The sequence below is a fragment of the Microcaecilia unicolor genome, chromosome 4 (assembly GCF_901765095.1).
Source record: "Microcaecilia unicolor chromosome 4, aMicUni1.1, whole genome shotgun sequence".
NCBI classification, from domain to species: domain Eukaryota; kingdom Metazoa; phylum Chordata; class Amphibia; order Gymnophiona; family Siphonopidae; genus Microcaecilia; species Microcaecilia unicolor.
The window spans coordinates 40,359,011-40,371,878 of record NC_044034.1 but is presented as its reverse complement, the minus strand read 5'-3'; the positions used below and the strand labels follow the sequence as shown (position 1 = coordinate 40,371,878).

Below are 12,868 nucleotides of genomic sequence, written 5' to 3'. Positions count from 1 at the left end.
ACAGATAATGAACTGACCTGATTTGTCTCAGATTTAAAAAAGAAAACAAGTTTTAACCACAGAGGCACATGCTTTCAAAAAGAAAGGTCAGAATCCAATGTAACACCTAAATATCTTGGGCATCATTTGCCTGAAAGGTTACCGTACCTCAGTTAACAGTTAGAATTGTAGAAGGTAAAAAGGTCTTCTGAAATATGAAATTTACAAGACTGCCTGTTCGAGAGAGGGTATCCTAAAAAAGTTGTTAAATCCGCATATAAAAGGGCGAAATACCTCGATAGACAGTTGTTATTACAACCTAGGAATCGTGATGATAACCAAGATGGAATGGTATACACATATGTGTTAAAACACACTACACAAGCAAACAGTGTGTCCAACATCATAAGGAGACATTGGAATATCGTTCAAACTTTACCCCAATTTGCAAATTCTGTAGTAAGATTGGCTTATAGTAGGGGTAAAAATTTAAAGGAGATGTTGTGTCAAACAGGATCAAACCCCCAAGAAGACATCGTTTATAATGGACATAGTAGGTGTGGTAACTTCCAGATGTGTCCTATCATGATTGAAACGAAGGAATTTGTCAGCTTTACCACAGGGCAGAAATTCGTTTTGTTTACGAATACCACATGCAAATCTAAATGTGTAGTTTATTGTATTGAATGTCCCTGTGGCAAGATCTACGTTGGCCATACCACTCGACAATTATGTGTCAGGCTCACTGAACACAAAAGCGTTATTTCAACTAAAAAAACCACATCCCCATTGGCCATACATTGTACTGAATTTTCTCACAGCTTTAATTCACTTAAATGTTTGATTTTACAGCAAGCTGACTGGCATCTACAAGGGGAAGAAGTTCGTTTGTGGCTGTTAAGGAAAGAACAGCAGTGGATTTTCCGGTTAAGATCGATGGCTCCTGAGGGACTAAATGGAAAGATTGAATGGGTGCATTTTTTCTGATATTTTTCTGACATTTGTATTGATATGAGAAGTGTAGATTTTTTGAAATATTGACGCCCATTTTTTATCGAGGGCGTGTTTTGTTCAGGTGAAACTTTATGATTGGACCCTGAAGACAGCGTGTGACGTCACAACTTTTATATATGGCCGCCATGTTTAGAAATATCTGCCCTTCATGCAGCCGTCAGCATTATGAACGGTCTGTAAGCATAGACAGAATGTAGAAGAATGAATTGTTTAAGCAAAGGTTAGAAATTTAAGCTTTTTCCTTTCTGTGTTTTTAGGAAATAAGACCGTTGAATAGTCTGGTTGTTAAAGCTGTGGTCCTGAAGCAGCGGAGTGTGAAACGGGACCCGTTGACCACAGCCTAATCACGGTCCAGAAGGAGAAAGTTTTCAGCCTGCCGAGCTAAGTAATGTTTAGAGTTCATTTGGTAAAGCTATTAGTAAGGCAATTTTTTGTTTTGGTAGGAAAATATTTTTTCAAAAACATATATATATATAAAAAATAAGGAGGTTTTTTCGGCTGCCTAGGATGATGAAATTGTAATCCTTATCCCAGTTACACAAATGGTAGGGATTTTCTCTTGAGGCGTTTTTCCTCCTTTATGGAAAGGACTGTGTTATGCTTACACTTGAATGACTGTGTTCTGTATTTACTAGTAAAAAAGCCCCGTTTCTGATGCAAATGAAACGGGGGGGGGCTAGCAATGTTTTCTTCTGTGTGCATGTGGGAGTGTGTGTGTCCCTGCCCTCTGGCCTCTCTCCCCTCCCCCCTCTGAGTCCTTCACTGTTACAGAGCCAGCGATTTGATTTCGTGCTCTAAAAAGCTCCGTTTCTGATGCAAATGAAACGGGGGCTACCAATGTTTTCTTCTGTGTGCATGTGGGAGTGTGTGTGTCCCTGCCCTCTGGCCTCTCTCCCCTCCCCCCTCTGAGTCCTTCACTGTTACAGAGCCAGCGATTTGATTTCGTGCTCTGCTGTTTTCCTTCACTGACTGTGTTACAGAGAGGGCGGGGCAGACACTCATAGGGAAACCGGATATCTCGCCCCCCTTCACACTTCCGGCTGGAGGCTTCATAGAACGTTGGTGTTCCCTTTTATATAGAGAGATATGTATAGTTATTGGAAGGAACCAGTTCCCCTTTTGATACCTTTAGCACAAGAACATAAACATCTCTGTGGCAGCCATTTTAGAAACAGAGGATGCATCAGGCACATACAAATAACCTCTCACCAACTGAGAGATAATCATACATGAGACACTCAATGCAAAAGACTGGATAACACCCCTCTCACTGCTGAACTGTTGCCTCCATCTTAGTATTTTTTTAGTTTTTCAATAATTTAAAACTTGCTAAGGTACTAAGGATATTGGTCTAATACAGCTTATATGGTATACTGTGTGATTAATTTAGTGTTTTCATCTTAGAAAGTAATGAAATGTAATTAGAACTCTGTAAGAGGATTTCTCCCTTGTTATCCTAATTAGAATAACTGATTATAAATGAAGAGTTGTGCTAGGGGTGGTCGGGAGTTAGGGGAGGGTAGGTTGGATTGAAGACTAAGCGAGGCCCTGCTGTGCCTTCTAGAGGCTATCTGTTAATGCCGTAGGCTGTGGCAGAAAGTTCAACTTTTAAGGTTTTAAAACTATAGGGAAAGGGGTTTCATACTATGGAAACTAAGTTATGCTACAAAACTAAAGTTAAATCTCTAAACGGGGTTTCCAGTAACTAACAACTCTGTATTGCTTATTTGAACTGGCTAAGCTGTGCTGCAAAAACCTAAAATCAAAACTCCATACTGGGGTTTTCTGTGACTATCAGCCCTGCTCTACATTGATGCTTTGGTAAACTCTAGAATAGTCCCTTAACTGCTAGCCTATGAAACTCTAATAGAGACTTTAAATGCTAAACAAACAAAGAAAACCCTAAACTCCTTAAACTGCCTTTGCTAAATAAGTAGAGTAACTTAAACATAAAGACACTGAGATAATCTATTTAACTCTAAATCTACCTTTCCCAAGTTTAAAAGCAATTTCCCAGCAAATAACTTACCAGTGAAGATTTGTCCTGCTCTGGAAGTCCTCATTTCTGGACAGAGAAGAACTGAAAGTGTGGCTCTGTAAGTGCTTTGAGAATATGCCTGTATGTGTTTGTGACCCCTGAGGCAGATGGTTGCTGAAACATTTCCCATGTCGGGTCCCTCCTGTGATGCTTTCTGAATAAAAATGTGTGCTCTCATTTACCCATCTACTGGAAGTCAATGTGTCATCCCCTATTCCCGTTTGCATTATTTAGACTTTTTTCTAGGGGCTCTTTTCCTGTGTTGGGTCATTATCAGGCTTATTTTCGAAAGAGAAGGGCATCCATCTTTCGACACAAATTGGGAGATGGGCATCCTTCTCCCAGGGTCGCCCAAATCTGCATAATTGAAAGCCGATTTTGGGCGTCCTCAACTGCTTTCCGTCACGGGGACGACCAAAGTTCACGGGGGCGTGTCGGAAGCACAGCGAAGGCGAGACTGGGGCGTGCTTAACACATGGGCATCCTCGGCCGAAAATGGAAAAAAGAAGGGCGTCCCTGACGAACACTTGGCTGACTTTACTTGGTCCTTTTTTTTTATGACCAAGCAACAAAAAATGTGCTCTAAATGACCAGATGACCACCTGAAGGAATCGGGGATGACCTCCCCTTACTCCCCCAGTGGTCACTAACCCCCTCCCACCCTAAAAAATATACCGTATTTTTCGGACTATAAGACGCACCGGACCATAAGACGCACCTAGGTTTTAGAGGAGGGAAATAGGAAAAAAAAAATGTTCCTTTTTCCCTCCTCTAAAACCTAGGTGCTCCGGTGCGTCTTGTCCGAGTTCGGGATCGCCCTCCCCCCGGCCCTGTCACCACTTCTCCCCTACTCACGTCATGCGATGTTCCCTGGTGGTCTAGTGACGTTCGGGCAGGAAAGAGCCCCCTCTTTCCTGCCCAGCACGCTGCTCTCCGTCCTCCTGTATGCTGCCTGACGGTCTCGGTGAGATTCAAAATGGCAGCCGAGAATTGAAGTCTCGACGGCCATTTTGAATCTCGTCGAGACCGTCAGGCAGCATACAGGAGGACGGAGAGCAGCGCGCTGGGCAGGAAAGAGGGGGCTCTTTCCTGCCCCGACGTCACTAGACCACCAGGGAACATCACGTGACGTGAGTAGGGGAGAAGTGGTGACAGGGCCGGGGGGAGGGCGATCCCGAACTCGGGGGGAGGGGGGGGAGGGCGGGAGGGAGGGAACTCGCTACCTTTGGACTATAAGACGCACCCCCCATTTTCCTCCCAAATTTGGGGGGGAAAAAGTGCGTCTTATAGTCCGAAAAATACGGTATATATTTTTTCCAGCCTCTATGCCAGCCTTAAATATCATACCCAGCTCCATGACTGCAGTATGCAGGTCCCTGGAGCAGGTTTAGTGGGTGCAGTGCACTTCAGGCAGGCAGACCCAGGCCCACCATCCCCTACCTGTTATACTTGTGGTGATAAATGTGAGCCCTCCAAAGCCCACCACAAACCCACTGTACCCACATCTAGGTGCCCTCCTTCATCCCTAAGGGCTATAGTAGTGGTGTACAGTTGTGGGGAGTGGGTTTTTTTTGGGGGGGGCTCAGCACACAAGGTAAGGGAGCTATGCACCTGGGAGCTTTTACTGAAGTCCACTGCAGTGTCCCCTAGGGTGTCTGGTTGGTGTCTTGGCATGTGAGGGGGACCATTGCACTACGAATGCTGGCTCCTCCCACGACCAAATGGCTTGGATTTGGTCGTTTCTGAGGTGGGCGTCCTCGGTTTCCATTATCGCCGAAAATTGGGGACGACCATCTCTAAGGTTGACCTAAATGTTGAGATTTGGCATCCCCGACCGTATTATCGAAATGAAAGATGGCCGCCCATCTTGTTTTGATAATATGGGTTTCCCCACCCCTTCGCGGGGACGTCCTCGTGGGACGTCCTACGAGGACGTCCTCAGGAAAACTTGGGCGCCCTGTTCGATTATGCCCCTCCACGTTTTTGAGCTGAGCTGTGCCATCATCTACAATCACACTGACAAGAATAAACTTCTTCTTTTTTTTTTTACAAGCTCTGACATAGCTTGGATATTCTGGAATTAATAAAATGTCTGTTGCCAAGGTAGCAAAGTCGGGGCTGCTCACAGATTTCCACATATGGCACACACTTAACTGTTCAAACAATAAAGAGGATGAAAGAGTGCATATATAACAAGTCCCACCAAATCCTCTCCTATATAATCTGCAAAAGTACTTTTTAGACTATATTAACCCTCATGGAGTACAATAAATATGAGAGGGAAAAAGCATCAACCCCCTCGCCTCCACCTGTATTGAAAATCTTTCAGGATAAAAAGGACTTTACCAGGGTCAATTATCTTCACAGGCATAAAACTCCACTTGAGTTCAATTTCAACTGGATCCACCCAATAAATTTGACAAAAAAAAATCAGAAAATGTATGAAGAATTAAAAAAGAGAAGGTGCACTTTTGCTTCTGTGAATCAGTCAGAGTTTTGTTATTTGAGCTGTCTCTGTGTGTCTCTGTCTCAAGGCGTGAACAGACAGATTGTTTGTGCCATAATATGCTGATTGTCTGTTCACTCTTGAGACAGCTGAAATAGCGAAACTCTGGCCACAGTCAGTGTGACTGATTCACAGAAGCAAAAATGTACTGAGTCTATTCTGAGACTTAAACCTGGAGCGGCTAATTATCAAGAATTTACCCCAATCCTTAATCCTATATTTAATCTAGTTGATGACAAGGTAAAACAAATCACTTACAATTCCATTGGATTAGGGATTCTGTGCATTCAGAATTTATTTGGATTTTGCTCACACCTTTTCCAGTAGTAGCTCAAGGTGAGTTACATTCAGGTACTCTGGATATTTCTCTGTCCCAGGAGGGCTCACAATCAAAGCTTGTACCTGAGGCAATGGAGGGTTAAGTGACTTGCCCAAGATCACAAGGAGCAGCAGTGGGATTTAAACCAGCCACCTCTGGATTGCAAGACCAGTGCTCTAACCACTAGGCCACTCCTCCACTATATCTGTAATTAGCCTCTCTCCCTGAGAAGTAGAAATCTCAGTGCCTGGTCATTTGAATACTGAAGCACAGGACTAAGATAAATCACAGCAGCAGCATCACTAGTAACTGTACAGCTGTACAGGTAAAAAAAAAATCAATATCAATTATTAACCTGAGAGGAAAAAAAAAACAAGCAACGGTTTACTGCCTCAACAAGGAGTATTCAAGCCCTCTACACATTAGATCTATGATCTAGGTACAGCTACCATCTCTCTCAAGTTTGCTTAAGATAGCAATCAGAGGGAGGGGGAATTATATTCCTCTTAGCATGCTCTGAGGCATTGAGAGCAGAACACCGGTATTCATAAGGACTAATCACAGAGGACTGCCGAAATGCAGGGATCTAGTTCATATACATAGCTTAATAAATATACAGACATGTAACCTGTCACAAGTAGACAGCACAAGCTGCCCCATGCAATGGGGGCAGAACATTCCCCAAACCTTCCACTTTTGTGAGCAGGGTAACAACGTTCTTATCTACATTCTAAAATTTTAAGTTCTGATTCACCAGAATATCTGCACTGCTGAATGACAATATGATGAATCAGACAACTCTCCAAATATCCATTAACATAATCTCTAAAACCAAGTCAGAGGAGCAGGATAAATTCTTAAGCGGTGGCATAACCACTGTTTTGAGAACAAGAACAGGTACAGATAAAGCGAGAGGGGAAACAAACCAGATGCACCCACTTGATCCACAATGGACATCTCTGACGGGCTTGCCCAAATCGTCCAAAATTCCAAGGGCTAGAGGTGGAGACCTGCTTCTGGAGCTGAGAGAAGCCTCTTCAGCCACAGAAACTGCCCAACCTCCCTAAATAACATCCAGTACAAATACTGCAATGGCATGTTTATCCATAGGGCCAACAAGTTTAAGAGTAAAAGACATGGGAACTTTACTCTTGAGTTTACATTTGCCCATAACAGAAAAAACTTAAAATACTCACGTCATAAACAATCACTGTTTTGATCCTATAAGATGCACAATAGGGAAACTGGGAAGTGGGTAGCAGTCTCCAGTGCCACCATGGCATCAGGCCTGATAACTCCTTACCTCTGGTATTCCTTGTATTGAATAGGCATTAAATGGGGGCACCACATCAGTGATATTTTCATATCCTTCTGGGATAGGCTCAGATAAAGATGTTTTGAAAATCTTGGAAAAGAAATTAAAATTAAAATAGCGCAAATGAAAGAATATAAATGGAAATGTGTTGAGTATTAGTTGTTTCCATTTTTGGCCCTATTATTTTCCTCATTTCTGTGTCCATGGAAACCAGCTTTGTAAATGAGGCTTTCTGGAAGTTGCTGGTTAAGCAGCAATCTCATAGTGTTGGTTTAGGGGCTCATTTTCAAAACAGAAAAATGTTCAAAAAGTATCATAAAGCAGCATTTGGATGTACTCTCAAAAGATCCAAATCGCTAGTTTCAAAACCTATTTTGCAGATGTCTATCTATGCAATTCATCTGCAGTGTGTCCAAATCACAAACGGGCATGTTGGGGGCGGGATTAGGCATTCCTAACATATTCCTATGGATATGTTGCAGCCATAATGGAACAAAGCAAAAACGTCCAGGGCTACAATTTCAACATTTTGATCTAAACCTGTTTTTAGAATGAATAAGGCACAAAAAGGTGCCCTAAAACAGTGTTTCCCAAGTCCATTCCTGGAGTACCCCATGCCAGTCAGGTTTCCAGGACATCCACAATGAATATGCATGAACCAGATTTGCACATACTGCCTCCATTATATGCAAATTTTCTTCATGCATATTCATTGTGGATATCCTGAAAACCTGACTGGCAAGGGGTACTCCAGGACCAAACTTGGGGAAACACTGCCCTAAAAGACCCGATGACCATTAAAGGGATTCAGGCATGACCCCCCCTCCTTACTCCCCAGTACATACCCACTCTCCTTACTCCCCAGTACATACCCACCTCTATGACAGCCTTAGATGCTATGGCCAGTCCTATTAGAGCTGCAAGCAGGTCCCTGGAGTAACCTAGTGGTCGGTGCAGTGCACTCTAGAGAGGATGCCCCAGGCCCCATATCCCACTCTGTCTTTGATACTTGTGGTGGAAAGTGTGAGCTCTCCCACACTCACCAAAAATACAACTGTACCCACATATAGGTGACCCCGTTAGCCACAAGGGCTATTCTAGTGGTGCACAGTTGGGGACAGTAGGTTTTTGGTAAGTGTAGGAAGTGTATATAATATAAGGGGGTAACGGTGAAATGTGCACCTGGGATTTTTTATATGAAGACTACTGAAGCCTCATAGGATGCCCCACTGCTCTCCTGAGATGTCTGTGTGGCCCGTCTACTAAGAATGCTGGCTCCCCCTACATCCCAATGGTTTGATTTTGTGTGTTTTCCACTTGTAGATTTTTGTTTAGTTTTTTTTTTTTTTTTTCAAAAATGGACGACAAACTACTGAAGACTCATCTCTTTAACAAGGTATACCACAAAGATCAACAAATGTGAACTCCTACACATATATCCAGAACAGCCCTATGATAGTTACTTGCTATATTACTATCATGCTCTATCATGATTATGTACCCAAGATCCTGAAATACTAAATATCTATTTTCTTATGTACCTCCACTATATAATGTGAGCCACATTGAGCCTGCAAAGAGGTGGGAAAATGTGGGATACAAATGCAATAAATAAATATAAATGCACAGAGTACAAAAACATCTAGCATGTGACCATTTTTGGGAAAAAAAAAAAAAGATAGGCATTTTACTGTTTTGAAAATGGCCATATTTCCTATTCGAATTTAGGATATTTAGAGCAATGCATCCAAAGTCAGACTTAGATGTGATATTGAAAATGCCCCTCCACATCAAGTATTTCCGAGGTTTACAGAATAGCGCTAAGCAAGTCTTTTTCAACGACAATATTTTTGTCACCTTATATAGAATCTGTTCCTATGTGTAAAATTGTGCACACAACTTTATAGAATTAGGGGGAACTGTACACATATGTGCACATTTTGTAAAAGTACATGCATGTGCAAAATCTGTCCCAATCCAGCTATTCTTCACTGCTGGGAATACCTACAGGTATGTCATATAAAGGTAGGTGCTATAGGTTCTATGTACGCACATAGATCTCAGGCAGATTTATAACTCCTAATGAGTACCAAAACTTTTTTAATCTAGTTACACACAATACTAATTGTTATAAACAATAACTACTTTCAGTTTTACCTTCTTTTCTTTATTAGAAATATTATTACAACCAAAATTTTTAATTCAAAATTTGTTTCCCTTTGCCCTATAGCCCAAAAATGTAAAACTCAAACACACTCATACGCTTGCATACCAGTCACATTCAACCCAAACATAATATTCCTACTTCTATCTGGAGATGTGAAGAAAACCCAGTGAAGCCATTATGTTGATAATGAAGGATTTATAGACTGGGTATATTTACAAGATTATGGTGTAAATATTAACAGCAATTGACGGTAATAGCATCCATCTTACCAACAGCCTTATGGTGTTGAATACTATTATTACTAATTTGGATTTTGCTCACCCCTTTTTCAGTAGAAGCTCAAGGTAAGTTACAGTCAGGTACACTGGATATTTCTCTGTCCCAGGTGGGCTCACAATCTAAGCTTGTACCTGAGGCAATAGAGGGTTAAGTGACTTTCCCAAGGTCACAAGGAGCAGTACTGGGATTTGAACTGGCCACCACCGGAGCTCAAGACTGGTGCTCTAACCACTAGGCCACTCCTCCACTCCATATAGATTGTAAAATCTATATGGAGTGAATGAGACATTAAAAGTCAATATCACCTTTTGAGGTCTCCATATAGAAGTGGGACTATTATGTTTGGGTTGAATGTGACTGGTATGCAAGTGTATGAGTGTGTTTGAGTTTTAAATTTTTGGGATATAGGGCAAAGGGAAACAGATTTTGTATATAAAAAATGTGGTTGCAATAATCTATATATATAAAACTCACCCTCAACGTTCTGAAGACAGTGACGTCAGTGAAGCCAAGCCCTGACTTCCTTCAAAAAGGTTCGAAGGTTCGTGGTGGTGAAGCCACCAAAATCGCTCCGGGCCCCGCCCTCGAGGGCGGAGCAATGGCAGAACAATGAAGGGGTTCACAGGGAGGGAGGCGGGGGGTTGCGAAATCACTCCGGGCCCCGCCCTCGCGTCAAACGTCATGATGTTGAGGGCGGGGCAATGGCAGAACAACGAAGCGGTTAGCCAGGGAGGGGGGGGGGGTGTTGGCGACGAAAACCTTGCTAGTGCCCGTTTCATTTGCTCAGAAACGGGCCTCTTTTACTAGTATTTCTAATAAAGAAAAGAAGTAAAAACTGAAAGTAGTTACTGTTTATAGCAACAAGCAGACATATTTATAACAGATGTAGAAATGAATTCTCCCCATTTGAGGCACTGACTGAAAATGATTTACCTCAGTCCCATGCTCATCCATGATTGAGATGTAGTTGGGGTCACTTTCATTAGGATAAGACAAAAGGACATCGTAATGAACCAATTCAGCTGAATCCAGTCCAAATTCCTTCCACTGAGCTTGGATTTGCTTTGCGAGGAGAAGATTCTGTTCCGTTCCCGCTAGATGAGGCAGTCGTGTGAAATTACTTGAAAGAAAGAGCACAAACTCACAATTAATTTAAAACAAGACTGAACAATCAAAATTCATTTGTCTGCCTTTGTAAACTCAGACAAACTTAAAAGTATCTTCCCAGTTTTCCATGCTCATCTTTAAATGATATAATTGTACTTGTAGTTAAATAGAATTTTAAAACTTTGCTAAGACTTCCATATTATTCTAATTTATTATTAGACACTTCTCTAGAGAGGCATTGAAAAGTGAAGATGGATTAAGCATGCCAGGCTCATCTAGTTTGCCTATTAACACTACCTATTGCATTATTATTAACCCTGCTTGAATTCTGCTCTCACTTTCTCACGGACCATTATGTCTGTTTCATGGCTTTCTGAATTACAATGCCATTTTCATCTCTTTCATTGGGATCCTGTTTCATGCTTCCACCACTGAGTCTATACTCTAGCATCTTCCTAGCATGAACCCTTGCTCTATATAAGTATTTCTCAGTTCTGATGCTCATTACTTCCAAACAGATGAGGTTTTCAGGATAACCATAAGACATAAGCATCGCCACACTGGGACAGACCAAAGGTCCATCTAGCCCAACACCCTGTCTCCGACAGTGGCCAATCCAGGTCACAATCTCCTGACAAGATCCATGGAGCAAGGCATTTTGTACTGCTTGTCCCAGGAATAGTGGATTTTTCCCTACGCCCATTTAATAACATTCTATGGCCTTTTCCTTCAGGAAGCCATCCAAACCTTTCTTAAACTCTGCTAAGCTAACTGCCTTAACTATAAGCAGCACTTAAAAGACGTACAAATCAGAATTGAGACATTCAGTTTGGGGCATCATAAGTTCTGTTAGTATTTTAGAATAGGATCCGCCGACATACAGTCTATTCTAAAATGCATGGAAAAGTGGATGTTTATGAGCCAGTTACAAGCAGAATAAACATCTATTTAAGGGGGAGGGGGGAGTTATTAACTTGGGTTCTCCTTAAGTTTAAGAATTGTTAGCCCCAGCTATTAGTAAAGAGGTCACATTGCATAAAATTGGACCTGTGCTAAAATACTAAACGCTATCGGTAAAAATAACACATTTTAATGGTAGCCCACGTTGATAACTACACCCCTAGGTGAGGAAGTTATCAACACAGATTACCATTAAGATGTTATTATTTTGTTAACCCCAGTTATTACTAATGGGGGGGGGGGAGTTATCAAGCTGTGTTAAGGTTCAAAGTCACGTTATTTGCCTCAACGCATGTTAAAGGGCACAAATGCAACTTAATTTACTGTAATGTAGTATTATAGCAACCTTCGAAAGCTAATCAAGAAATGTATTAAGTTATGTCCAATAAAAAAGGTATCATCTTATTTTCTTTTCCATGTTTTATTTTGTTTGATTTCTATTGATAACCTTAAGAGTGGACTAACACGGCTACCACACTCCTCTACTGTAATGTAGTAAAAACTAAGTCACCATGGGCTATATAGTAATGAGATGCACAACAAGCAAATACATACAAAGCAACTCATTATTATGTAAAATATATTAGATGACTTCCAAGTCATATCTTAAAGAGGCTGCAGTGCTGTTCTCCACCACCCTGGTCAGCATCCATACCCCCTCTCAATCAGGGCCGTGCCGATGCGGTCAGCGGGGTAAGCGCCGCAGGGGGGCGCCCACCTCTGGAGGGCGCCGCCGCGGTGCTTACTCTCGCCCCGCGAGGCCTTTAAATCTTTTACCTGGTCGCAGCAGCGTCAGTGAAAGCGCTGCTGACGTCTCCCTTCCCTTGCACTCATTGGTTCTCTGTGTCCCGCCTTCTTCTGACGTCAGAAAGAAGGCGGACACTGAGGAACCAAGAGCGCGAAGGGAAGGTAGATGTCGGCAGCGCTCCGCTTTCACTGACGCTCATAGGCGCCCCGTATAAGAGGCTTGGGGAGGCTTAGTGACCTTTCCCGCCCATGCTGCATTGCCTCCCCCCCCCCCCAAACGTAGCCACTTTCCCTCGAGGCCCGCTCATCCAGACCTGCCAAGTCCGGAGTCTCCCGCACTCCCGAGTCTGGGCCGGCAAAGTGGGAATTAAAGTCTCCTCTTCAGCGCGAGTCGCGCGATAAAACAAAAAAAAAAAAGAAGCGGGGCCGTGGCAGCC

At 42.5% G+C, this 12,868-nt stretch overlaps 1 protein-coding gene across 1 annotated transcript in view; it reads right to left on the bottom strand.

Moving 5' to 3' along the window:
- FOLH1B (folate hydrolase 1B) overlaps positions 1 to 12,868 on the bottom strand; it is a 101,862-nt gene that overhangs the window by 70,033 nt on the left and 18,961 nt on the right. Inside the window, exons 3-4 of the mRNA XM_030200163.1 lie at positions 10,551 to 10,737; positions 7,160 to 7,261 (exon numbers count right to left, since the gene is read on the bottom strand). Coding sequence (XP_030056023.1) covers positions 7,160 to 7,261; positions 10,551 to 10,737 — 289 coding nt within the window. The remainder of the gene's footprint in view (positions 1 to 7,159; positions 7,262 to 10,550; positions 10,738 to 12,868) is intronic.